This window comes from Scardinius erythrophthalmus (genome assembly GCF_964197995.2).
Source record: "Scardinius erythrophthalmus genome assembly, chromosome: 19".
Lineage (NCBI taxonomy): Eukaryota > Metazoa > Chordata > Actinopteri > Cypriniformes > Leuciscidae > Scardinius > Scardinius erythrophthalmus.
The window spans coordinates 19,675,957-19,703,839 of NC_138239.1; the positions used below are offsets into that span (position 1 = coordinate 19,675,957).

The 27,883-nt window shown below is 38.9% G+C and overlaps 1 protein-coding gene across 1 annotated transcript; it reads right to left on the bottom strand.

Moving 5' to 3' along the window:
• Positions 1-27,883, bottom strand: LOC308679941 (uncharacterized protein). The gene is made up of 40 exons (XM_081347817.1): positions 27,788-27,883; positions 27,465-27,537; positions 26,949-27,085; positions 26,645-26,776; positions 26,492-26,532; positions 26,319-26,361; positions 26,001-26,058; positions 25,630-25,796; positions 25,297-25,410; positions 25,031-25,065; positions 24,728-24,866; positions 24,464-24,600; positions 23,954-24,176; positions 23,752-23,869; positions 22,449-22,586; positions 22,139-22,256; positions 21,079-21,248; positions 20,660-20,829; positions 20,372-20,558; positions 18,723-19,014; positions 14,661-15,231; positions 12,672-12,744; positions 12,355-12,491; positions 11,775-11,906; positions 11,595-11,635; positions 11,353-11,395; positions 10,017-10,506; positions 5,297-5,442; positions 5,050-5,163; positions 4,926-4,963; positions 4,585-4,723; positions 3,259-3,395; positions 2,894-3,116; positions 2,667-2,784; positions 2,340-2,477; positions 2,139-2,246; positions 1,618-1,797; positions 1,339-1,508; positions 1,066-1,252; positions 1-642 (listed from the first exon to the last, which is right to left on the bottom strand). Exons 1-40 carry the CDS (start codon positions 27,845-27,847, stop codon positions 404-406), a joined length of 5,976 nt encoding a protein of 1,991 aa, XP_081203943.1. The 5' UTR covers positions 27,848-27,883; the 3' UTR covers positions 1-403.

Here is a 27,883-nt window from a genome sequence, read left to right on the forward strand (position 1 = left end):
AAATGTAATATTAAATTTATTAATTTACATATAGCCTACAGTATATAAATTTAATCTCTACATTTTAAACTGAGGAAAAACAACTTTTATAACTTCACTAATATTTGAAAAACATTCAAGAGCTTGTGTCTCCCACAGCAAATCAATCAAATCTGCACAAACAGGAGTTGCTTTACACCTGCTTTTTCCCATCATAAATGTTGAGCTTGACAGCCCCTGGTCATTGTAAAGAATAGATTATTGCATTAACACCCTGTGATCTACAGAAACGAAAATCACAGTTTTGGAACAACATGAGGGTCAGGAATGGATGAACTATACCATAATTAAATGAATCCATTTAGAGTTAAATATACAAAAAACACTCGCTAATTGCTCCTGCTGTCAGCCTTAACTTCTGGCCTCACGCTTTTGATGACTTTGTAACAGGAATTCTCTCCATGTTTCTCTTAAGCACTTTTTTTAGCGTGTTCAAAATGACGTCTTTGTTGTTCAGAATGTTGTAGGTGGAAAGGTTGGCCATCTTCTGGAAATCTTCAGGCTTGTAGGTAAGGTTTTGAGTGGCGAACGGACAGAACATACTGGTGAAGTCAATATCGAAATCTCCTTCCTTCATCTCCGCCTTACCCTCTCTCTTCACTCCTACCACACAAACACACATAATTGCTTTTAGTCATATATATATATATATATATATAAAAATATATATATACACACTTCGTAATATAGTATCTTCATGCAAAAGGAGAATCTCTATCTAAGATTTTTAAAAGAACCATCATTTATGCACTCTTCTGCCGTTCTAAACCTGTATGACTTTCTTTTGAGGAACACACTAGATATTTGAATTTTTTTATTCATACAATAATAGTCAATGTGGTCCAAAGTTGTTTTGGACTCCATTGACTATCATTGTATGGAGAAAAAAACTTTAAAATAGCTACTTTTGGTGAGTAAATAATGACAGAATTTTAATTCTTTGGGTGAATTATCCCTTTAATAATTCAAACTTGTGTTAATGGTAAAATGATGGTAATAGTAAAGGATACAAATGGCAGTACTCACCAGGAGCTTTGAACTGTTTGAATGAGAGATTGACCATGGGAAAGTGAATCACTATGGGAACCTCTGGATTCTCTTTATCTTCAAACACATAAACTTCCCTAATCGGCTCAGACTCCAACTTTTTGTGATCGATCTTCGGAAATGGAATCTTCCGCTCAGCGCAGAACTCCTGAGTTTGCTTAAAGGCCTATCAGACACACACAAACATCAAAAATCACAATTTCCTCATAATTCTTCTCCATGTAATCCATTAAATCTTTCAGGGCTTCTCACCTTGAAGTGGTCCGGGTCCCAAGCGTAGTTCAGGGACAGAATGACGTCCGCATGTCTGTTACACCGTAACACAGGAGGGAATCCTGACTTGAGGACAAAAGCAGAGTCCACCAGGCCCAGTGTGGCGTCTGCTGGTGTCAGAGAGTTCGGGAAGGCGTCTGGGTGCGTGTCTGCAGAAAGTCTACTTTATAATTAGTCCATTCCCAGTTTGATTGAACTTATTGAAAAGGGTAATGGTACAAGGTAGGCTAAACCTAACAACATAAATGATGTTCTGACCCTTCCATGCGGTGAAGTCACAGTTGTCACAGTAGTTCCTATGCAGCTGGAAGCCTCTCAGGAAGTTGAACACTTGGCTAATAATGGGGCGGCAGGTCAAAAAGTTGTTCAGCTTTTTTGCCATGTCAGTCATAGGGCTGACCTGAAGCGTGTCTGACGTTGTAGGGTTGTTGTCTGTGTCTACAGATAAGAGAGAATGATAAGGGGGGGGAACAAAATGTTTAACTGGCTTGTTCTGATTTTGATTTTTGATATTTCACATAGTGGTATGTAGCCTATATTATGTGAAATGTCCAGTTTTAGAACATATTGCCAGATTGTGCTGTATTGTGTGTTGTTTTAATAATGTGCAAAAATTTTACCTTTAGGGGTTTAACTTCAAGGGATACAATTACATATTAAATACAATTAAGCACACTTTTTCACATATCACTAATAAAGCTAAAAGTCAACCAAACTTTTGAGGAGCTACAAAGGGAACATTTGGTCAGGTATTCTCATTGATATTGCATTCCTCTTACCTGTGCGGTTCACTTCATCCCCAATATTGCTAGCCCAGGATGGGATCACTCCAGTCACAATATTCCAAAGCTGAGTCAGACTCAGAGAGAAAACACTGCTCCATATCCCTGCAAACACAGCATATCACACACAGTACAAATAACCTTGAACTTAAAATTGTTTACCATTCATTATCCTTTGGAGTATTTACATCTATTTACCCAATAGAGAGTATATCCCAGTTTCAGGGAGTTTCTTGACCATGTGGCCAAGGTAATATTCACTCCCAAAGTTTTGTGTAGGTATGAAGGCACCATACTTGGTAAATCCAACCTCATATGGGGTGAACTCACACCATTCTGAGAAGAGAGCAAAGAGAAGCATGGACAACATATCTAGTAACAGTAAGCACTTCAGTTGCTATCAATACAAATAATTGATCTCTTAAGGAACAAACATAATTAACTTATTGACAATAAAGGACCAATATCCTGTAGGACTGAAAGTAGCAGGCAAAGTAAACCAGTCAAAGTGAATTCAGTACTTACCAGTCTCTATGATGCTTCCTGTCTTGCCATTCTTCATGTTGAGAGCTGTGTAGATGGGTAGAGGGTTCTGGCCCATTGTTAGTGCCATCTGCTGGTCAGATAGCGTACCCATTTTTTTCTGAGGAAGAAAATAATTTGTTTATTTTATTAAGTTTCTGACAGAGAAATCTGGAATTATTATTTTCAAAATGTATTTTTACATCTGTGCAATGAAGAGTTTTGTGTACCTTCCCTTGGATGAGATACTCTATAGACAGACCAAACATGTCGACAATAGATACGTGGCGTCCTTCTTTCGCTCTCTCTTCCATCTTCTCTTTGTAATGACGTAGCTGCTCAATGGAATATACACTGAACACACTTTTAGAGACCTCCTTCTTTACAGACTCCATAGCCCCATTTAGGTCATTGTTTGACCAGTTAGCGTCATTATAAAGAGAAGCCATAGTCCTATGAGACAAAGAGAGAAAGTTTGATGTTTAATGACATTTAATCCAAAGAAAACTCTGGGTTTTGAAACAAACCCTGATGAGAACCAGAATCACTTAGAGTTGAACAAGTCAAACTGGAGCCTAGTGCTCTTTACACACACCAGGTGGAGCCAGAAACCCCTGTGATGTAGCTGACTGCATCAAGAAGTTGGAGTTTTTGCAGGGCTCTTAGGCCTCCGAATGTGCCAATCATTGCTCTGCTCCCGCCCCCAGAACACACCACAGCCACCAAAGGAACCTGAGAAGTCACATCAATTTTATAAATATACTAATCAAACAAGACTTTTCTGCATTAACAAGACATGCCATAAACAATGAACTATTAAAATGTATATGCAGTCAAACCTTCAACATTTCTCACATTTTCAGAGTTTATTCGCTATAGTTTAGAAAATGTTAATAAAATGTCAAGAACTCTAGTTATCAAATCAAGAACTCTAGTTATCAAATCACTTGATATTTCACTGGTTTTGACCATCCTTCTGTTAGACTGTCTCACAAATGAATCAGGTTATATAGCTGTCAGCTGTTAAATTTAAAGCAGCACTCAGTAGCTTCGGGATTTCTTCGCTGTATTCTCGCTTTTTGCTCGCAGGTTTCTCTCTAGAGCTCCCCCCACAGCTTCAGAATAGATATTTGACAACACTGTTGTAAAAACTCTTTGGTGATTCTCAGACACCAGAGGCTAGATCAACGACATCAAAGCAGATGGGACATTCTTTAAAACGTCTTCTTCATTCGGGTTCGGACAGCGTGAGGGAGGGCAATAATTACAGTATTTTAGCAGATTTCTTTTGGCCGTAAAGCAATTGTTTACATCGCGAGACCTGATATCACGCGATACTTCCTGCCGCGGTGGCCGGCGGCCCGCCGTCTCAAATTTCCAAGTGCGAATTTTCCGCTCACGGGCACCAGGAGGGTGCGAAACGACCACCATTCAACCCAAAATAAGTAATATAACCATTCCAATGACTCCGAAGCTGTTCAGTTAAGGTAAAAAAGTTACTTAGTTCACCTTTAAGTACACAATTAGATAATACCAATTTAGGCCAACCAATTATTACCAACTTAATTTTGTTGGCCTGTGGTGTAGAAAGGTTGCATTAGCAATTAAAGAAGCAAAACATGGCCAGGTCAAAGTGTCTGAATAATTTTTGGTCCCAAATTTGTATAAGTTTTAATGGTAGTCCACAGTATGAATAATTGTTGGGTATAATATGTCACAGTTTACAGTTTGTCACTGGTGTCTGAATTTTTTATTTTTTTTTTACATTTAATTTTGTTTATTAAATCATAATTAATCATTTAATAAATTATAATTATAAAAATTAAAAATGTGATGGGAACAATAGTATGTCAGGTCACTATGCTAGGAAGTGTGAGCCTGTTGAATGTGTTTATACTCATGTCTGTGTTAGTTTTCTTGCCTTGCTGGGCTCAGGTGCAGAGCTGAGATTCAGAGCTTTCTGTAGAGCCTGTGACACGACTTTTCGTCTCTTCACCAGAAAATTATTTTCTTCCATTGGAATATCAAAACCCAGACGCACATCCAGCTTTTCATCAGAGCTTCAGAACACACACACACACATGATTATTCTAAGGGATGAATGGAATCAGATCAAAACTAATAGAGGAAATTTTGGTGGTATACGGTGTCATTTAACAACGATCAATTTCACACTTAAAATAATTCAGTTTTGGTTGATATATTACATGCCAAAATAGTTTCTTTGAAATGGTTCCTGAACAAGTCATTTAAATTGTTTACCGGCCCTCTGCTGTGCTTAGTTGCAGATCCACTTCACCCTGAAAAGAGTTTATTCCTGCAGTTAGTTACTAGCTTTATTGTGGGAAAAAAAAAAAATGTGAAATTTGATTTTATCAGTACTCACATGTCCGACAGGCATGGAGAGTTTAATCTGCTGTTTTGCTGGTAATGGTTTCATGGCGACGGATGACAGAATTCCTACAGTCTTTGAATTTATCCCATCCACTTCTGCCACAGCCTAGACAAAAAACAAACATGCAAACAAACAAACAAGTATCATATACTCTCAGCTGGTCTAGTGATGTGCATGTTTTACTGTAAATCGTTTTAAGAAATCTTCTGTTAAGAATTTAATCGATGACATAGCCTACTTTTGGTGGGATGAGACTAAACTCAGTCTCCAGGTCTCGGTTGATGTAGAAGCATAAATTCTGTGTGCCGCTGGGGTTTTCAGAGCCCGAGATCATACAGTCTTCTTTATATGCACCACGCAGTTTTAACATCATGTTTTTCACCGCTGAGGTAAAAACAAGTACAAAAAAGATGAGACTTTTCAGCAGTCCTAATTATTTAAAATCAAAAACATTTTTTTTTTAAGTTTTTTTGTTTAGAAGACAACCGAGCTTCAGAACACACACATATGATTATGCAACGCATTCTCATCCTAGGGCGTCATATACTGACGCTTTTGACATTTCGTCTAGTGGTTCCCAACCCTGCTCCTGAAGGACCCCCAACACTACACATTTTCTTTGTCTCCCTAATCAAACACACCTGATTCAACTCATCAGCTCATTAACCCATGTGATAATGAGCTGATGAGTTGAATCAGTTGTGTTTGATTAGGGAGACAAAGAAAACATGCAGTGTTGGGGGTCCTTCAGGAGCAGGGTTGGGAACTACATCGAACGCACATGGCACCCTTTAGCGTCAATATACACGCACAGAGCTTTGTTCGGTTATGGGTAGGTTTAGGTCTGGGGTAGTGTTAGGGTTAGACCGCTAGGAGGCGCCTTCTGGCCCATATCTATCTGCGTCTCACATTGACGCTAAAGGGTGCCATGTGCGTTCGATGTAGACGAAATGTCAAAAGCGTCAGTATATGACGCCTTGGGATGAGAATGAATGGAATCAGATCAAAACTAACTGAGGAAATGTTGGTGCCATACAGTGTCATTTAACAACGATCAATTTCACAAATCTTTTATTTTTATTTTTTATGCACAGTCCTTATTGAAGCACCTTTAAAAAAATAATAAGGTCCTATTTATATAAAACAAAAATGTTTTTTTTTTACATTTTCATTTTAAAAGACTTGCGTCTTATACGTATGAAATGGAATTTACTCTTTCTCATGCTTTCAGTGGTTATTATAAAGCCTCATGTATATTTAAAGTCCCCCTAGTCAATAATTGTATCCCTTAAAACTCATATTTGATCATCAAAATTACATATTTAAAAAAATTCCTGTGAAAAAAAATTCTTCATGCCTTAAAGGGGTGGTTGATTATGATTTCACTTTTCTAACTTTAGTTAGTGTGTAATGTTGCTGTTTGAGCATAAACAACATCTGCAAAGTTGCGATGCTCAAAGTTCAAAGCAAAGGGAGATATTTTCTTTTAAAGACATGCTTTTTAAAGGGATACTCCACCGTTTTTTCATATTAAACTTGTTGGGGATTGCCCCACTGAAACTGGTGGATTATATTATTGACCGCTGCAGAACTCTGGTCAGGGAGTCGGAGTCATCAGATAGAGTTTAGCTGTTTATTGCACAAGAGTGACCATATAATACACATAATAGTGTACTTGAGGTAGTTTTGTCATAAACTTTCTCTTGCACATAAACACTGCACATGAATGCGTGCACGCGATATGATCGCTCAACTGGAGTAGCTTAGTGAATAGCCAATTACGCTGAGTCCGTATGTGCTGAGAACGCTGCACTACGTTATTTGCTTACAATGCAACTTAAAATATCACACACGCAACCAACTTAATATTTAAAGGGACAGAATTCACAACAAAACTTTATTCCCTTAAAGGTGGTATCAGTGATTTCAGGCCCAAAAATATTTTTATCACATTCATCTAATTTTTCCTAACGATCCGCTAGCTGCCCGCCCCATAAGCATGCCGTCAAAAAAACGCGTCTCTGTAGGCAGCCTAGGCTCTGAGATCTGCACACAAAAACAAATGGTTTAGCCAAACACTCAAAACCCAAATAAAACCGACAGGGGGAGGGTGTTGTGAGGTTTTGAGTCAGCTTTTTCTTCAGCTCTGACTTCGCGTGCAGCCGTGCACGAGCACAAAGCCTCACAACGCCCTCCCCCTGTCGGTGATTGGTTGGAACACTATTTGTTTTGGTTTTGAGTGTTTGGCTAAACCATTTGTTTTTGTGTGCAGATCTCAGAGCCTAGGCTGCCTACAGAGACGCGTTTTTTTGACGGCATGCTTATGGGGTGGGCAGCTAGCGGATCGTTAGGAAAGATTAGATGAATGTGATAAAAATAGTTTTGGGCCTGAAATCACTGATACCACCTTTAACTAAGACGAGTTGATACATACCTATCTGCACATACCTGCACTCAATCGCTCTGGCGCGCGGCGACACTTTGATAGCACTTAGCTTAGCCTAGTTCATATAGGAACCAAACAGAGATAAAGTTAGAAGCGTCCAAACACCTCCACGTTTTCCCTATTTAAATACAGTTACACAAGTAGTTACACGACCAAGTATGGTGACACAAAATAAAACGTGGCGCTTTTCTAAGCGAGTAAAAAGGATAACTATAATGTTATAATAGAATAACTATAATATATAGCGGAATAGCACTTGAAGTTGGGAGCACTTTGACTCTGCGCAGTAAAAAGTCACTCCTGAAAAATCCTCTCCCTCTCACTTCTGTCATTAGAACCAACGTGACTTTTTACTGCGCAGAGTCGAAGTGCTCCCAACTTCAAGTGCTATTCCGCCATACATTATAGTTATCCTTTTTACCCGCTTAGAAAAGTTCCACGTTTTATTTTGTGTCACCATACGTGGTCGTGTAACTACTCGTGTAATTGTATTTAAGTAGGGAAAACGTGGAGGTGTTTGGTCGCTTCTAACTTCATCTCTGTTTGGTTCCTAATGAATGAGCTAGGCTAAGCTAAGTGCTATCAAAGTTTCGCCGCGCGCCAGAGCGATTGAGTGCACGCACTGAGACGAGAGAGGTATGTATCAACTCGTCTTAGTTAAGGGAATAACATAGTTTAATATAAAAAACGGTGGAGTATTCCTTTAAAACGCATTTGCTGCAGAGAGCAGACCTAAGCGAGGCAGCTTGCGCGCCTATTGGTTGCTCTGCGGCAACTGCTGCAACCTATCAAGAGGCTGCTCGTGACGTAAGCACCAATGAGGGCGCGGGCGGTTAAAAAACTAGGTTAAAAAATCGTCAATGCAAGTGAATGGGAGAAAATAATTATTTTCTGGTCCCTTTGAATTGTGCCATGAATGTGAACATATGTTGTCTAGTGTGTGAATTTTTTATATAATTTTTCATGTTACGAGTGTGACAGTATATGGTATGATTCTTCGGCTAGCAGTTGTGGAAAAGACATAACGAGAAAGACTAATGTCGCCTATGTGACGTCACCCCATAAAGTTGACTTACCCGTGGTTTTCGCCAACCTCAACGATTTTGTCCTCTCCCTGAAAGAAGGCGGTGAAGTGCACCAAAGACAGCCATGTTTAGCGGGATCCGTGAGCTAGAGTCCATGTGCCAGTGGTGGTGACGTTTCAAACGCGTCGAAAGCAGCGAAGAGCTGTAGTCCACAAAGTGCTCTCATACAAAGTTCACTTCTACCCACTAAATTGTAGCATTCTTTACACAAAAATATTATATTAAAAATTCACAGACAACATATGTTCACATTCATGACACAATTCAAACGGGACCAGAAAATAATTATTTTCTCCCATTCACTTGCATTTATGATTTTTCAACCTAGAGGTCCAGTGGGGTTAGCGGAAGGGGCGGGACTTACCAGCTCTATACGATGCTCTTTGGTTCGAGAACCAGATCGTAGCACAAGCACAGCAGGGTTATGCAAAACTCGTTCCCTCATCTAGAGAGAACCGAGGTTATGTTAGTAACTGTTGCGTAAGCTACGGGAACCAAATGTAAAACGCTGTGCGTGCTAAGAATCGTCCACAACATTGTCCCAAGGGCATGTGGCCGGGGCACACATGATAGGTGGGTAATATCAAGGCTGACGAAGAGTGGGCCTAATGAGAATAACAGAAGGCAGCATAGTTGCCTAATGAACGAATAGGAGCTAAACACAGTATAACAGTAAGGATAGACCTCAGTCAGCCTGAACTGTAGAATGACAACTGGACTGAACACAGTCCCCTCTGTACAAGAATGCTAAAGCATAATACGCAGTCTGGTCGGAGCTGAGTCGAGCAGAGCTGCAGATATTTCTTTAGACTGATAACAGTGTAGCCTGTAGGGCAGGAACTTCTAGGTTGTAAAACCTTACAAATGTAGACGGAGAGGCCCAGCCTGCCGCCATACAAATATCTTGAAGTGAGACCCCACTGGACCAGGCCCACGAAGAGGCCATGCCTCTGGTGAGTAAGGACCCCAAAAACCCCTTAGACCCCAGAGGGTTAACTGCATCAGCTCCGGGAACCAAACTTAGTTCCTCCAAAGCGGCGCTACGAGGAGCACAGAGCATTTGTTCTCCCTGATTCGTTTGATTACCTGTGGTAACAACGCAATTGGGGGAAATGCATAGAGCGGCCGGCTGGGCCAGTTGTGGGCCAGCGTGTCCCTGTTCTTTGTAAAAAATATTGGGCAATGAGCGTTGTCTAGCGACGCGAAGAGGTCGACTTCCGCTCTGCCGAAGGTGTCCCACAGTAACTGGACTACTTGAGGGTGAAGGGAACAATCCCCTGGGGGAACGTTGTCCCTGGACAGCACGCGGGCAAAGGTGCGTCGCTACCGCTTCCTCGACGGGCACTGGCCATCCGTGAGCGAGGTGGGAGACTCAAGCAGCGATGCACGCGGGGATTCCACCAGCGTGACTTCGCGAAGAGAATCACCTTCCGGAGGTCTCTGCGAGCGGTGCTTCTTGCGGCGCGGCCCAGACGAGAGAATTGGAGGAGCGGGGTCCACGTCAAAAACGGCTAGTCGAGCCCGCAGGGTCGACATAGTCATTGTGTCGCATTCCAGGCAGCCACCCTGGGAAAGTGCATGTTCCGCATGGTTTCTTCCCAGGCAGGAAGCGCACAGGATGTGGCGGTCCCCGTCGCTGAGCTGGGCTCTACACGAGCCGCACTTGGAAGAACTAAGCAATTGAACCAATGCCACAGCTCTTTTAGACGATAACGTGAGTGTCGCGGCGCGAACACACACGGAAGCGAGTAAAAGGATTTGGGCACCGAATGGCGCAGCAGGAATGGTGGCTGAAGGCGGCGAGAAGACGGCCGGCTTCCTCAGACACTTGTTCTGCGATGCAGATGCTCGTCCCGCTGCAGTGCCTTTTCGACGGCACAGGCTTCTCTCCAGAGATCCAGCGACGTGTATACTTCGCTGAAGAGATGAAAAATCAAAGAGCATCCTATCGGGACCTGGCTTATAAAGGCATAAGCCACACCCATTCTGGCGGGCCATGACGACTGAGGGCGCCCGCGCCCTCATTGGTGCTTACGTCACAAGCAGCCTCTTGATAGGTTGCAGCAGTTGCCGCAGAGCAACCAATAGGTGCGCGAGCTGCCTCGCCTAGGTCTGCTCTCTGCAGCAAATGTGTTTTAAATTAATACAAATTTAAGGATAATTTTTGGCTTCAGTATTCTCGAGAAAAGGGATTTTCCCGTAGCGTAAGCTAGCTTACGCAACACGAGAGTACTCTCGTAAGAGAACATGAGTTTCACCACAAGGGGATATCTGATTGAGGGTCTGATAGCTATAGACTACAGTATATATCCATTTACCATTATTCTTTAGACGATTTTGCACCTTCACATCCAATGCACAGAATGGACCTGCCTAAAAATTAAGAAAAAATTTAAAGTGCTTTCAGATTTTTACTTAGTTTGAACTGATATTTCCAATGTACAGTCTGTTTTGTTCTATAGCAACCTGAACTTGTTCCTCATGATGTTGCTAAAGATTTTTCCATAATGTATGTGTAAAATAAACAGTTATAAAACAATGTCACATGATGTCAGTTTTATCAAATGAATGTAAAGCATATAAGTGTTCTACTGAATGAAATATGTAGGCTACATTTATTTTGCAATATCATGTAAAAATTTTATTAAGTGCAAGTGGGTTTTGCTGCATTTGAGCTATACTGAAATATAAAAATTAGGTTATATTGATAAAATATCATGATCATTTCTAACCTATTCTTTTTTAAAATTAATCAAATCTTACCATCAGCACTCCATTAGAGAAGTATGGTTCAGGCTTCTCAGATCTTTAAAAAGAAAAGGAATAGATAAAATGACTGATTAATTCAGATTGATGTAATAGTAATTTAAATGTATTTTTTTTAATAGGGAGGAAGTGGACAATCACTAACTAGTCTGCATAACCAGTGTAATGGGTAACACTACCATTGATTGGGTAACACTACCACAGATTCTTTTCAACAGATTATTAACATTTTCACTCACCTCTCCGTCATTTCAAACTCTACCCACAGCTCATTCTTTTTCTGGAAAGAAAAGTACATCACAATCATAGGACTATACTCACTCAACATTTGCAGTGTTTAAAGCAATGGACACCAAAGGCCACTTCCCCTTAGAAGACTTTGTAAAATAAAATAAGTTCATCTTCAAAAATATATCTACCTTATCATCTGAAATGAAGCATTTTGTTTGCTTTTTTCCAAGTGTGAGGTTATTGATGTCAAACAGGATGGTGGAGCAGTAGTCATCTTTCGTTAACACATCAGCATCAAAAATATGGAATTCCAGAATGTTCTGAGGAGACAAGAACATAGAGGTGAGGTCATAACGAGGCCCCCAAATAAGATCAAAATTCCGCCTAACCCATTATATCATATCACAGCCTAGCACTTTTACACAAGTTCATATCAAAATATTTTTAAAAAGCAGTTAGTTTGTGTTTAATCCTTTTTTTTCTTATTTCCCAGGGCAATAAAATAAATGTAGCCATTGGCTGGCAATTTAGCAAGTGTCTTGGTAAATATTCTGGTGGTTTAATTATTTGTAAAGAATGACTTCACTGTCAGTGACAGCACCATGTCATTCATCACTGTTATTTTTCAAGAGCAACGAGGGAGGAGAATCTGAGGTTGGAAGAGCAAGTTGCAAGCAACACACCCTTTCAGTTAAGAAAACCCTTAATAAATGTAAGGGATTTATTTATAAGAGTTTCCTTGCAACCGTCAGAAACAGATTTCTTTACCTTGACACCGCTGTGCACTCTGAAATGAAATGTTTCATTCCATTTTGGTGCATTACTGTTATTCACTGTCTTGGTGCGATGGCAGCAGGCACAGGCCGTGGGTAACTTTAAGATGACGTAGCAGTCACATTTAGTCACTAGAGAGAGAGCAAAGTTAGTGCACACAAACACTTGTCAGGTGGAGTATGTACAGTAGTATGCAGCAAATCAAAGTCAGCAAAGGCACACAAACACATAAAACACCCTTCACCTGTTATAAAGCATTTTATTAATATTTCACCACAAGTCACAATGTTTTTGAGGGCTGATGTACTCACAAACGTCATATGACTGATTGAATTTTCCCCGCAACACTGTGACACTCAGGTTCCAGTATGGCATGAACTCTTTCTGTGAGACAGAAGCAAAATGAAACTGGTTTAAATAGACATTATGATTGGAATTTGTAACAGCGAATATATGATTCGTACAGAAGATGTAAGAAATATGCTAATTTATTTCACTCATGTGAACTAAACTCTTGAGGCTAAACATCACAACAAATGAAAATATAAAAATATATGTCAAATAAAAAGACATGTCAGTTTAGTATTGCCTTTAGTATGTAAAAATGTATTCATTATCACAGGAATTGATGTTTTTTGTAAATTGTCATATGGACATTTAATGTTGCATATTATTGTTAAAATTATATTTACGAAAAATGTAAATTTAACAATACCATGGCAAAACATACATTTAATTGCTTGCAAAAAACCACACAAATAAATAAATTAGTTACTATCATGAAGCAAAGAGGGCTTTATTCTTTTCACAAATTATCCAAATAGTTTTGTATAAACATACAAATATCTAGTTTACAAAAGTGCCTAAATGAATTGCCAAACCCAACTCTTTACTCTTTTCTAAAAAGAAGCTGAATGAGTTAACACATTAACTAAAAAAAAGAGATTAATTATTAATTTTCATTCTTAGTTTCTTATTTCCATGAAGCACTCCTAACAACTTGTTACCCCTGTTTGGGATTCACTCACATTCATGTTCACAAAGCTTATTTTTTTGGTTTTAATATTTGTGGTCTAAAATAGCAATGCTACAAAACAAGTATAGGTCAATTTTTAAAAAGTCTAAAGTATTACCTTCAGCATTGTTGTCATCTCAGCAAGCCAACAGTGAAGTCTCGAAGGCAAAAGATCAAATGAACATCTCACTTGTCAAAGTGAGACATACAGTAACACAGAAAAACCTGAGGAACTTGTTTGTCTCCCGCCCTTCGTACCCTGATAAAATATTTGATTGTGTCTTGTGTTTAAACCAGTATTGAGGGTGGGTTACAAAAACTACACCTCAAACTAATTATTTCAACCCACATTTGGGAAAAATATGGACAAACTCAACTATTGGGTTTAAAATGCAATTTAAAAATTTGGTCACACTAGTTAGGGTCCAATTGTTACGATTTACTAACTATTACGACTTTTGCTTCAGTAAACTCCAAATTACTGCTTATTAATAGTTAGTGTCACACTCACAGAAGGGAACAGACAGAGGGTAAGGTGAAAACAGTGTTTATTGAGCAGAGTAATGGGACAACAGCGGCAACCAGACGATGGTGACTTGACGAATATTGATGGAGACTTAGCTGGTGATGACTGAAGTGGATTCTCTGTGCAGGTGAAGGATGAACACACGGACAAGCGACGGACAGGAGACAGACAGGAGACGGATGGCAATGGACAGGAGACAGACAGGAGACAGACAGGTGACGGACAGACGACGGACAGGCGACGGACAGGAGACAGACAGGAGACCGTCAGGCAACGGACAGGCAACGAACAGGAGACGGACTGGAGATGGACGGGAGACGGACAGGAGACGGACAGGCAATGGACAGGAGACGGACAAGAGACGGACAGGCGATGGACAGGAGACGGACAGGCGACGGACAGGAGACGGACAAGAGACGGACAGGCGACGGACAGGAGACGGACAAGAGACGGACAGGCAACGGCCAGGCAACGGCCAGGAGACAGACAGGAGACAGACAGGAGACAGACAGGAGACGGACAGCAACAGACAGGAGACAGACAGGAGACAGACAGGAGACGGACGGCAACAGACAGGAGACAGACAGGAGACCGTCAGGCAACGGACAGGCAACGGACAGGCAACTAACAGGAGACAGACAGGAGACGGACAAGAGACGGACAGGAGACGGACTGGAGACGGACAGGAGACGGATGGCAACGGACAGGAGACAGAAGGCAACGGACAGGAAACGGACAGGCGACAGACAGGAGACGCACATGAGACGGACAGGCGACGGACAGGAGACGGAGAGGAGACGGACAAGAGACGGACAGGCGACGGACAGGAGACGGACAGGAGACGGACAGGAGACAGACGGCAACGGACAGGCGACGGACAGGAGACAGACGGCAACGGACAGGAGACGGACAGGAGACAGACAGGCGACGGACAGGAGACGGACGTAGATGAACGGCAACGGACAGGAGACGGACGGAGACGTACAGGAGACGTACAGGAGACGTACAGGAGACGTACAGGAGACGGACAGGAGACGGACGGAGATGGACAGGCGACGGACAGGAGACGGACAGGCGACGGACAGACGACGGACAGGAGACGGACAGGCGACGGACAGGAGACGGACAGGACAACGGACAGCCGACGGACGATCTCAGGTGAGTGTTCAGGTAAGAAGTCTGACTGTATACGTAGCAGTTATGCTCATAGCAACGTTGACGAGACCAGACACTGATGTGAGGGTGATGCAGGTTGATATAGGCTGTGTTGATGAGGGAGTGCAGGTGCAGGGAATCAGTATCTGGTGAACCCACTGAGCTGAGCTGGTGACTGTGACAGTCAGTAGGTAGTTGTTAAGTTAGGTATTGAGTGGGATTAAGGGATGTAGAATATGGTCTGATAGTGTTTTGATTATTATGTGTTTATTATGGGCCTCTTTAAGAGAGAAGGGCTGGGCGGAGTCAAGGAATGACAGGGGAGGCCGGAGGGGAGAAAGTTCAGTCAATAAAAGAATGGCAAGTGAGTTAACACTTTCAATGGGCCTGATCTCTTTTGTTTAATAACACGACATGGTCATGCAGAATAAGCCATTAATATGTGCTTTATAAATACTAATAAACAGCCTGTAATATGCATGCTAGTAAGCAACTACTTAATAGTGAGAACTGGACCCTAAACTAAAGTGTTACCAAAAATGTAAACCAATGGTTGGGTTTGTCCATATTTTGCCAAAACATGTTTTGAAACAACCTAGCATTTAGAACTGAAAAAAACAGGCTGCATATAGACGTTGCATATGGAAGAAAACTCTCCCATGCCCATGAATACCAGCCTAGCCCTCTTTCATTCCAATGCACTGAGATCATGGCACTCCTTCTGATTAAAGGTCTAATCTGAGAAAATTGAGCCATTATAAACTTAACACTGCATTGTTTCCTTGAAAAACTAATGCAGTACGTTTTTGTTTAGCCTATCATAAGATTATGTGTATGCAATGCAGAAAAAAGTTCTAAAATAAAATGTTATTGATGACAGAACGATTATCCAATAATATGTTTATGTTGGCTACTTTAATCATACATGACTCAGCATGTCTATATTCACATCAGAACCAGAGCACGCATTTGTTTAGTTTTGTATTGTAAATCTAACACTTTCAATTATTGGTCTCCAATGTTATCTGCAACAAGTAAAGGCTCAGGGAAGAAGGATGCGAGAACTGGAGAACATTCAACGTAAAATTTTATTTCAGATTTCTTTATTGGATTTTTCTGTATGGAACATTAAATCAACAGATAACAACACCGATTTTATCAAATTATCATTCCACACTGTTAATACACCAGTAAGAACCTCCCTCAAATCAGCAACCTACAACTTCCAATAAGGAAAAGAAAAGAAAAACAACAACAACACAATATTGATATCTTAACAAACAAAACACTTTAAAAAAAAAAAAATAAGAAAAAAAAAATGTAATGGGTAGCTCAGCTTGCAGCTTAAGTGTCTTGGGATTTAGCCAGCAAATAATTTAAAAGGTCCTTAAGGAACCAGTGACTGACAGTCTGTTTTTTTCCAATCTATGATCTATGGCAAAGGTGTCCCTCAAACTTATAAATATTTTAGTCCAGTGATCAAATAATTTAGGGCATTCCCACAACATATGAATGAGATCTGCTGGTGATTGCTTGCACCTATTACATGAATCGATGCTAGATGGGTATATTTTAGCAAGTTTAGCATTAGTATAGTAAACCCTATGTAGAATCTTACACTTTAAGTCTTGCGCATATAGATGATGTGTGAGTGAGATCAAGAATACGCTCCCAGTGTTCATCAGAGAACTCAAATCCCAAGTCCCCGTCCCACGCACCCCTGGCCCTACTTGCAAAGCCTTGATTAATATTGTGAATCAGATTATAAATGATTCAGAAAGTGAGGGAATAGTTTTTGAACAAAGTGCCTGACTTGAAAGAAACTAAATAAGTGTGAATTAGCTAGGTCAAATCTCATGGAAAGGTTTTTAAAGGATGAGAAAACTTCATAGAGATCATCAATGGTCTTTATGACTTTATCAAACCATATTTCAACGTAAGATTTGAATTTGAACAAAACGAAAGTAAAGCTTTCACTTTACTTTCAGCCTCACAGACAGCTGCCGCATATAAACATAATAAAACACAACATAAATCGCCCAGGCCTGGTCCTCTGTCGTCTTGCACTGTCGCCACTCCTCCTTTTGTCCTTCCAGAGCTCCTCTGTGAGACTCGAGACCGGTGTGCCACCCAGGGATGGGCAGTATTTCAGATAAATGTATTTAAAATACATTTGAAATACAAAATACTATTTTGTATTTTAAAGATTTTGGAAAAACTTGAATGTATTTTGTATTTAAATACATTTAAGATGAGTATTTTTGTATTTTCAAAATACATAAAATACTTTTTGTGAGTCAACCTCTTTACCAGGGTAGGCCTACTGATTTCGTGCATCAACTAGTTCAGACACGACCCAACCCCAACCCCAACATTCATGCATGTGAGCTGCAGTACAACTCAGCATTGGATCAGCTATTTTTCTGGAATTAGGTGAGGATGTCATGATCATTTCTACTTGTGAATACTCAAACTCAGTCTACGATGTTATAAAGTGTGAATCGATGGAACCTTTTCTAAATCATTTAGATAGGTAGGCCTATCGGGGTAAGCAAATTTATCCGTGCAGCTTTAGTAGGCATGAATTAGAAGCACTGATGAATGATACGCCACACAAATCTTCAGCTTTTAGTTTTATTGTTCATAAAAAAAAAAAAAACTTTGGGTAAAGAGTGTCAAATGAATCTAAATGAATTCTAATTTTAAATTAAACGTATAGAAACAAATAAATGTAAAAATGACTATACTTAAAAAGCATTGGACTACCTGCAAAAAACAGAAGAAGCCTCAAAACATTTTGAAATTCAGTTTATGCTTTGCTATCAAAACTGATATTGATAACTGTCAAACATGATATATATTGTTACTGTGAAGTAAAATTAAGATTTTGGTCACATCGCCCATCCATATTCTTTGCTAGATAGCAGAAAAGGTTCCCACAGTTTTACCTACAGTATTTTTTAATAGTGTTTTTAATAGAGAAAGAAAGAAAGAAAGAAAGAAAGAAAGAAAGAAAGAAAGAAAGAAAGAAAGAAAGAAAGAAAGAAAGAAAGAAAGAAAGAAAGAAAGAAAGAAAGAAAGAAAGAAAGAAAGAAAGAAAGAAAGAAAGAAAGAAAGAAAGTAAGAAAGGGCATAGATGAGGTAAGTAATTAAAAGTCAGTATAGGCCTATGTTCTTGTAGGCGTTCCCTTTCCAACAGTTTTGTTTGTACAGTTGACATTCGTTCATGCCCTGCAAAGCCGACTTCTAATCCAGGGAAGAGTCTAGGATGTTTTTTATCCTATAGTGTTGTACTGAAACTCTTTAGTGATGTCATAGACATGCAGTGAATAGATATGGCACACCCCAACGACACTCTAGTAAAACAATAGGGAATTACAGCAAAAAAGGGCATAAACTATCCAGTAAATGAGTCATATTGGCCAAAAGACCTTGGCACATATTTTGTGTGTGGAACACCTTAATATGTCTCTTCACTAACTCAGTATTGTTAAAATCCTGAGTGCTCAGTCAGTTCTGTGATTAGCCAATTAGAAATGAATCATTTTGTACACTTCAGATTGCTGGGTTGGCTGGCATGTGTTGGGACAGAGGGATGCACATACAGTAATTTGTAAGTATATAATTGATTTTGTAAGTATATCATTGCAAACTCTTGCAGATCACCGTGCCTTATTCTTTCTTTTATGTGATCTTGGTTTTGGTTTAGATGCTGAACTGGTCTTTCCTACTGCCGCCTCCTTCACCTGTATTTCTCCGTTTCGGTTTAGTGCTCGGTTTAACGCATTCAAAATGACATCTTTGTTGTTTTGGATGTTGTAGGAAGTGAGGTTGATAAGCTTCTGGAAGTCCTCCGGTGTGTAAGTCAGGTTTTGAGTGAGATATGGAGAGGAGGTGCTGTTAAACTCAACATCAACGGCTCCCTCCTTCAGCTCCTTCTCGCCTTCTCTCTTCACTCCTACACCACACATATACAGATCATTTTACATTATCATTATTTGAGCATTTGAGCTGATGTATGCTCCTGAAAGATGGCAATGTTTAATCACAATAAACTGCAATCCAACCAGTAATACATAGAATATCAACTAAAACCTAGATTTGTTTTTCCTGAAGAAAATACTGTACGAGGTAGCAAAAGAATATTGTTAAAGTTTTACTGTAGGTAAGCTTTGGATTTTAGAGATGCTTTGCCGTTAATGACAGTCTGTGCATTGTAAAAGTATAAATGGGTTAATAAATGCAAAGAAGACAAGACCAATCACAACTCAGTATGCAAATAGTGTAAGAAAGAACAATTAGGTATGCAAATATTATACTGTTGTCATCATCAGTTACAAATTGAATGCATTCTAGCAATATAAGTAAATTGAAGATTTTTAAACTTGAAGCTTTAATTTCTCTTAAAAGTCACTGCCATTCACTGAGAACATTCTATTCATTAAAGAATCCTAGGGGAAAAAATTATTACGGTTTTCATAAAAATACTAAGCAGCACAACTGTTTTCAACATTTGATAATAAGAAGAAATGTTTCTTGGGCAACAAATCAGAATATTAGAACAATTTCTGAAGGATCACGTGACACTGAAGACTTTAGTAGACACTGCTTTTAGCTATTATGCCAGCCGCAGCTGGAACCAGCTTCCAGAGGAGATCAGATGTGCTCCTACATTAGTCACATTCAAATCCAGACTCAAAACACATCTGTTTAACTTTGCATTTAATGAATGAGCACTGTGTCACTGTTTGTCCGACTGTTTATACTGTGTCTTATTTTAGTCTTTATTCTAAACTGTTTTAATTATTTTTAGTTCTTTCTCGTTTCTTTATTTTAAACTGTTCTTTATTCTAAACTGTTTTAATTATTTTTAGTTCTTTCTCGTTTCTTTATTTTAAACTGTTCTTTATTCTAAACTGTTTTAATTATTTTTAGTTCTTTCTTGTTTCTTTATTTTAAACTGTTTTGTATATTCTTATTTCTTCGGATTATTTTTAATAGTATGTAAAGCACTTTGAATTACCATTGTGTATGAAATGTGCTATATAAATAAACTTGCCTTGCCTTGCCTTGCCTTTAGTAATGATGCTGAAAATGCTAAAATTACATTTTAAAATATATTAAATAAAAAATGTAAAGTGTAAACATTTTTACCGACCCCAAGCTCTTGAAGTGTATTGATAACATGTTTGGTCTAAAAAAATGATGTATAACCAGAATATTTGAGGAACATAAATACAGTTCTGCCTTACATGCACTGTAATTTCTATTAAGAATATGGCATTGGGGTTGGCCTATTAGTTGGTAGTGCTTACCAGGAGCTTTGAACTTTTTGAATGAGACATTGACCATGGGAAAGTGAAGCACTATGGGAGCTTCTGGATTGTCTTGATCCTCAAACACATAAACTTCCTTCAGCGGCTCTGACTCCACTTTCTTGAAATCGATCTTCGGAAATGGAATCTTGCGATCGGTGCAGTACTCCTGAGTTTGCTTTATGACCTACTGGACACAAACAATGCATAAATATTTTTCAAAGTTTCTTAAGTTCCTGACATATGCATTTCAACCAAATCTTAAATAATCTTCCTGGTCTCCCTCACCTTAAACTGATCCAGTTCCCAGGAGTAGTTTAGAGACAGAATAACGTCCGCATGTCTGTGAGAGCGAACCACAGGAGGGAATCCTGAATTTAAGGCTAATCCAGCATCTACTAAACTCAGCACAGGATCAGTTGGTGTCAGAGTGTTAGGAAAGGCATCTGGGTGTGTGTCTGTAGACAGTGAGAATATTATGGAAGACTGCAAACACTATCAGCTGTTCATAAGTAAAAGGCCCTGATTATATTTCATGCAATAACAGACATCAATTACATAAACATGAAATAAGATAAGATATAGTAGAATAAAAGTAATAAAAAAAAATTTGAAATCCCATCAAAACTGATTAACTACAAAAGAGGGGGTGAAAAACATGAAATCCCACTTGATCAGTGATCAATGGAATAAGTAGAGCTCTAGACCTTTCCATGAGATGAAGCCCGTGTTCTCATTGTAGTTCCTGTGCAGGTTGAAGCCTCTAAGGAAGTTGTACATCTGGCTGACAATGGGGCGGCTGGTCATAAAGCCACACAGAATTTTAGCAAAGTCAGTCACGGGGCTGATCAGGTATGTGCCAAGAGCTGTTGGTTTACTATCAGTCTCTTTACAGAAGAGGACAAGAAGACAATTATGTCATGTCAATGTATAATCATAAAATACTTTTTACCACAAATGTTTAAAAATGTGGGGTCTATAACATTATTTTTCTATTATGTTCACCAAGTCTGCATTTATTTTATCAAAAATACAGTAAAAAACAATAACATTGTGAAATAGTTTTACAATATACAACATTGTATTTTAAAATGTAAAATATTCCTGTGAATTTATTCCTGAATTTTCAGCATCATTGCTCCAAGTCTTCAGTGTCACATGATCCTTCAGAAATCATTCTAATATGCTGATTTGGTGCTCAAGAAAAAAATTGTATTATAATCATTAATCAGTGTTGGAAACAGTTTCACAAATTCCTTTGCCTATTTAATCTTCAAGCTTATAAGGTAAGGCGTATTTGGCTTGCTGTCCGCAGTGGAGGGGCTCGAGGAAGCAGCTTCAACTCAAGATATACCCCCCAGTGGGACTACTAATGCTTTGATGATGAGTATGGTAGCAAGATGCCTAAATTAAGTTGGTGGAGTTGGGGAGGTGGAGCGATGCCAAAACAGCTGATGCCAGAGCAAGGTGAGCGGCTGCTTATATGCTCTGGCAGTTAATTGAAAGATTAGATGGGTTCACTCCTCCCAAAATTACGTTGTGAACTTCACTTAAAAAAACAGTATTTACTTTTGTGGATTTTTAGGATTCTTTGATGGACAAAAAAAGAGGACTCGATAAAAAAGGAATCAAGTATAAATGTATTTACATGTACTGTCACTTTTGATCACTTTAATGCATCCTTCTAGTATTCTAGTAAAAATATCTTAATGACCCCAAACTTTTGAAAGCTAGTCTAATTTGCATTATGTACTTTGGGTTTATCACAAACTCTCACCTGTATTACTCACTCCTCCTCCAAACCAAGGGGTCCAGGAGGGAGCGACTCCTGTGGCAAGACGCCAGATCTCAGTCAGATTTATAGAGAAAATGCTGCTCCACATTCCTTAATAAACACACACAGATTTTGGACTTATTAATGGTGACTGGATCCAGTTTACGTTGTTTGCTTACAGCACAGGATCAGGGCCAGTATCCCCCTAGTGGCAATAACACATGCCACTTTCTCTTTCTCTTCCTTATGGCATTCAGTTCTATTTCCTGTCTTCATTATGTCCAAAAACACACATGCACTCACCCACAAGAAAGGACAACCTAGTTTCAGGGAGTTTCTTGACCATGTGACCAAGATAATATCCACTCCCGAAGTTCTGTGCAGGTATAAAGGCACCATATTTGGGAATCCCAACCTCATATGGGGTGAACTCACACCATTCTAAATAGAGAACAGAAATAAACATGGGATTATTAATCTGCTATAAGCACTTTAGTCGCAACACTATCAAGCTACAAGCTATTTGTTTATTATCTCCTTTCTTAACCAAACAGTGAACCTATTATAAAAAATGTGCTGTAAGTCTTTGGATAAGAAAATCATTTGCATGCGTTTATATCTTTGAAAGCTGTTGCTGAATAGGCTTGTATAGCCATCGATAGATCACTTCACAGGAAGCTGAGAGGGAAATTTACCCAACAGTCATTGCGGATCATCACTCCAGTACATAAAGAAGTTTGAATAAAATAAAGGTGGTGAAAAGCAGGTATGGGTTGTACTCTACTGTTCAAGGGTATAAAGTGCGTGAGATGCACCTCTCACCATTATATAGTATAAACGACACGTATAACCAGATTACGTTTATTTTCATATTAAACATTGCAACAGCCAATTATCAATCAATTTAGCCTTTTTATATGACAATTAACATTATTTAAATTTAAAATAACATTTATATAAATACACATGGATGTATTGTATTATACTGTATACACAAGTTTATTACACAAACATATGGTAATTTATATTATATAATATGCGCGACTCAAGTGTTATCTATGTTTGACGACGTTAAAGGCTGTTCCGAATGAATGCGTTTTATTAAGTGAAGGGAACTTCAACACCAGACTTTTGACTATAAGAATCAGATACAAAGTCACAGTTGACGGTAGCCATTGACTTCCATAGTTTTGTTTTTTTAATATGGAAGTCAGTGGGTGCCATCACCTGTCTGGTAACCAACATTCTTCAAAATATCTTCTTTTTAGTTCAACAGAAGATAGAAACTCATACAGGTTTGGAATGACATGAGAGTGAGTAAATGATGACAGAATTTTCATTTTCGGAGTCTCCTGGTATTCGCTTCTGCGTTTCCTACACATGTAAACTTGGTACACGACTAACTAGTGTGACCATAGCAGGCAGCATCAGCATCCTATCCAAATGATGTTCAGAAATTTTCAGAAAAAAATTTCAGATATTCAGAAAAGAGATTTGTTTGACACAATTAACACAGCTGTATTACAAAATTGTTGCCCGTGGGATGTTTATTTCCTTATGTCTTAATCTGAGAATAGAAGCTGAATGGCCATTATCTTTTACATACCTGCATCTACTATACTTTCTGTCTTGCCATTCTTCAGGTTGACAGCTGTGAAGATTGGTAGAGGGTTCTGGCCATCAGACACTGTCCTCTGCATTTCAGATAGGGTACCCATGCGTTTCTATAAAAGGAAAGTATATTATATATAGTGTACCAAATGTTAATACTGAGCCAAAACTGACAGCAAACACCTGCTTCTTTTTACCTTGCCTTGGAAAAGATACTCTAAAGCCAGACCCCACATATCGATGAGAGACACGAGGTGTCCTTCTTTCACTCGCTCTTCCACCTTTTCTTTGTATTCCCGTAGCTGCTCCAGGGAAAACATACTGAACACCTTTTTAGAGATTTCCTTCTTTACAGACTCCATAGATTTATCAAGGCCTCCCTTTGACCAGTTAGGGTCTTCATAAAGAGAGGTTAAAGCCCTGAAATACAGAGATTGCACAAAAGATCTTTAACCATATGACACTGTGGCAGTGGTATACAGTCATTCAGATCACAGAGGTGACCCATCAACTAATTTTGTTCTGAAATTACGGTAATTATATAACTTGAGGCTATGTTTCCAGTCTGTCTGATTCATCCTACACACTAAACTTGTACTCTTGATCTGACTGGCTGACTTCCAGGAGAAATGGCTTGCTGTGTTTTTCTCAGTCTAGATACTGTACAAAGTCATGTTTAAAAACACATTGAGGCTCCTCGATCTCACCAAGTGGCACCCGAAACGCCTGTGATGTAGCTGACTGCATCAAGAAGTTGGATCTTCTGGAGACCTTGAAGGCTACCGTACGTGCATGTTAAGGCTCTGCTCCCGCCCCCAGAACACACCACAGCCATCAAAGGGACCTGAGGAGTTACATCAAACATAGATCTGAAATCAAAATTCTATTTTTGTGTACACTGTAGTAAAACATCACAATCTCTTCAGTTCTTTGCTGAGTGTCTGGATTTTTTGTGCTTGCATCTATAGTACCTTGCTGGGCTCAGGTGCAGAGCTGCGATTCAGAGCTTTCTGTAGAGCTTGTGACACGACTTTTCTTCTCTTCACCAGAAAATTCTTTTCCTCCTCTGGGATATCAAAATCCAGACGCACATCCAGCTGTTCATCAGAGCTTCAGAGCAAAACACAAAAATATCCTTACTCTAAGATTAGGATGGATTTGAAATGAAAGCTGATAAATAGTATTGAAGCTTACAATGTTTTGTTTTATACTTCCAAATAACAATTGACTATTAAACTATTACTGAGGATAGGTGTGAATAAATTCACGGTTACCGATCATCTGTTTTCAGTTGCAGATCAACTTTATTCTTTGAAAAAAAAGAAAGAAAAGTCCACTTAGATAAATGCACAGAATATGAATACAAATACAGTATTGTTTAATTATTATATGATATTATATTATGATAAAATATGGAAAGCAATTTAAAATACTCATTTAAGTTACTATGTTATCAATAAACCATTTTTGGAAAGCCACATTCAGATTTAATTAATTAACCAATAACCTACACGCAAAGTTTATTTTTTACAGTACTCACCTCTCCTAGAGGCAAAGAGACAGTAAGCTGGTGTTTGGCTGGTGGTGGTTTTAAAGGGAAAGTAGTCAATCCAGTGTCTTCAATGTGTGGAACAGCAGCATCAACTACTACTGTCCCAGCCTGGAGAAAAGTATGTTTAAAGAAACATTTAAAACCTTGTTGATGCACACTTTATGTTTTAGGTGCTTTATAAATCTACAACCCCACATGTGAGGCACGCATATACATACTGTTTCTTATGGCACCAAATATCGAGAATGAATGTGTAGTTTTTCCAGTAATTTTCAATTAACAATGTGAGTCAGGAATGCCTCTTACACATCAGTGACCTACATTTTCTGGTCTGACAACAGTCTCAGAGGTCAGATTAAGTTCAGTTTCCAGGTCTCGGTTGATGTAGTAACGTAATGTTTTCAGGAAGTCGGAGCTTTCCTCAGAATTTGAGATCACAAAATCCTCTTTGTACGCTCCTTTAAGTTTTAACACCATGTTCTGCGTTTCTGGAACACAAAGAGAATAGGCAAAAATCACCTAAATCTGTGATTTATCACACTTTCTTGTGTTTATTTTGAAAACAAAATGAACGTAAAGAATAGAGTATTAACACTTTTTCTATTACATCTATTTCTGAGTATTGAATTCCGGTGTGTTTTCAGTAGCCATCTGTTATCTATGCAATTTTGGATGAAAATGTCTATATTTACCTTCAGACTTATTGAGAAGCTTGTCTATCTCCACATTCAGCTCACAAAAAGGACCTGTCTGATTTCATGAGAAAGCATAAAGGCCATCTGATTAATGTTATCTAGTATTTTTTTCATTTTTTTTTTTAATGCAGTGGTAAGAGTAAACATAGCCTTTAGCCCCTCTTATAGTTCAGAACTCATATAAGTGATTCTTATACACCTTGCAAAACAAAAAATCCTCCCTTCCCTTTCAGATTTCACAGAATAGTGTCTACTTTTAAATATTCTGACTTTAACCCATGATACAGATAAGAAAGCTGTAGTAAAGGTTCGTACCACCAGTACTCCATTAGATACACATGGCCTTGGTGTCTCAGAGCTGCAATACATATACACACACAAAACAGACATTCATATTTATGTGTATGGACATGCACATGCATCTGTAAAACATGTTCTGACTAGCACCTATTTTTGCAAATGTTAATGAGAAAGGCAATCTCCCCCACCTCTGAGTGACCTCAAACTCTACCCACAGTTCATCCTTGGTCTGAGAAAGAAAAGTATAATAGTCCCAAATTCACAATCAAATATCAAGTGCTCTGTCAAGTGTACGTTTTATTATGCTGTAATGTCAGTTTAGATCTCAAAATAGCACTGACCGTATCATTTAAAATAAAGCATTTGGTCTCCTTTTTCCCGGGTGTAAGGTTATTGATGTCAAAAAAGATAGTGGCACACTGGTCATCTCTCATAAATGGGTCTTCATCATAGATCAAGATCTCCAGAATGTTCTGTGTAGGAGAACAGAAGAAAGAACTGAAAGTGTACTGTAACATTTTTTGGTTCATTCCACACATTTTTAGTTCTTACAACACATCCTACTGGAGATAAACAGTGAAAGCTAGAAATAGGAGACAGTATAAGAAAACAATCTTAGATCAGACAAATATTTTAGTGGTTTACCTTTACATTGCTGTAGACCCTGAAATTAAACGTTTCGTTCCATTCAGGATTGTCGTTATTTGGGATACTCTTGGTGCGATTTGTACGGGCCGATGCTGTGGGTAATTTCAGGATGACATAGCAGTCAGATGCAGAAACTAAAGAAAGGTGGGGTTGGAAAAGTCGGCAGTAAGAAATAAACCTTGATCCATTTATACAGTACTTAATAATAATGAAGAGAGATTTCTGTTGTGTTAGTTGTCAGATTGTAGGGCTAAAGTCCCAGAAATGCCTTTAAAAATCTGTTAGGTGGGCAAAGGATTATTCTGTATACTGACATAGAATTTGAGACTGGAAAAAATTATTGTACCATATATATTACATTAAAAGAGAATGCTCTATGATTAACAGGCACATCAAGTCAGAGCAAGTCCACACGAAAACACAGGTTTAGACATGTTTGCTGTAAGCTTTACACGTCTGCTAAATGTGTAAATGAATATATTTGGCTGCTGTTAATAGGACAGATTGTCTCACAGTAGTCAAAGGACCGATGAATCTTCGCATGTAAAACTTTGACAGACAGATTCCAGTATGGCTTGACTTCTCTCTGTTGAAAGAAACAGAAAATTAAGTAGTTGAGAAATAATGCCATTTGATTACAAAAGTGTTTGAACAACACAATGATCCCAAGCTGTTTACTCACATAGATGGTTAAAATGAAGTCAAGCATTACAACTCCCTCAATTCAAGTAAGTAAAGTCAACAACACTACTGTTTGTTGCAAACAGTTTCTTATTACAAAGATCTAAATTACAAGTCAAGTCTTTTAAAGAAATTCAGAGGAAAGACTAGCTAACCTTAAGCATTGTTGAGGAGATCTGGATCCAGCTGCTTTGCAAACACAAATGAGAGTGCATGCACAGTAAGAGCCAAATGTAGTACAGCACAGCTTG

Coding starts and splice junctions, on each gene's coding strand:
- LOC308679941 (XM_081347817.1), bottom strand. CDS start 27,847: ATGCACTCTCATTTGTGTTTGCAAAGCAGCTGGATCCAGATCTCCTCA. Junction 26,059..26,318: donor TATCTAATGGAGTACTGGTG/GTACGAACCTTT, acceptor TCATGAAATCAG/ACAGGTCCTTTTTGTGAGCT. Junction 4,964..5,049: donor TCTCCATGCCTGTCGGACAT/GTGAGTACTGAT, acceptor AACTCTTTTCAG/GGTGAAGTGGATCTGCAACT.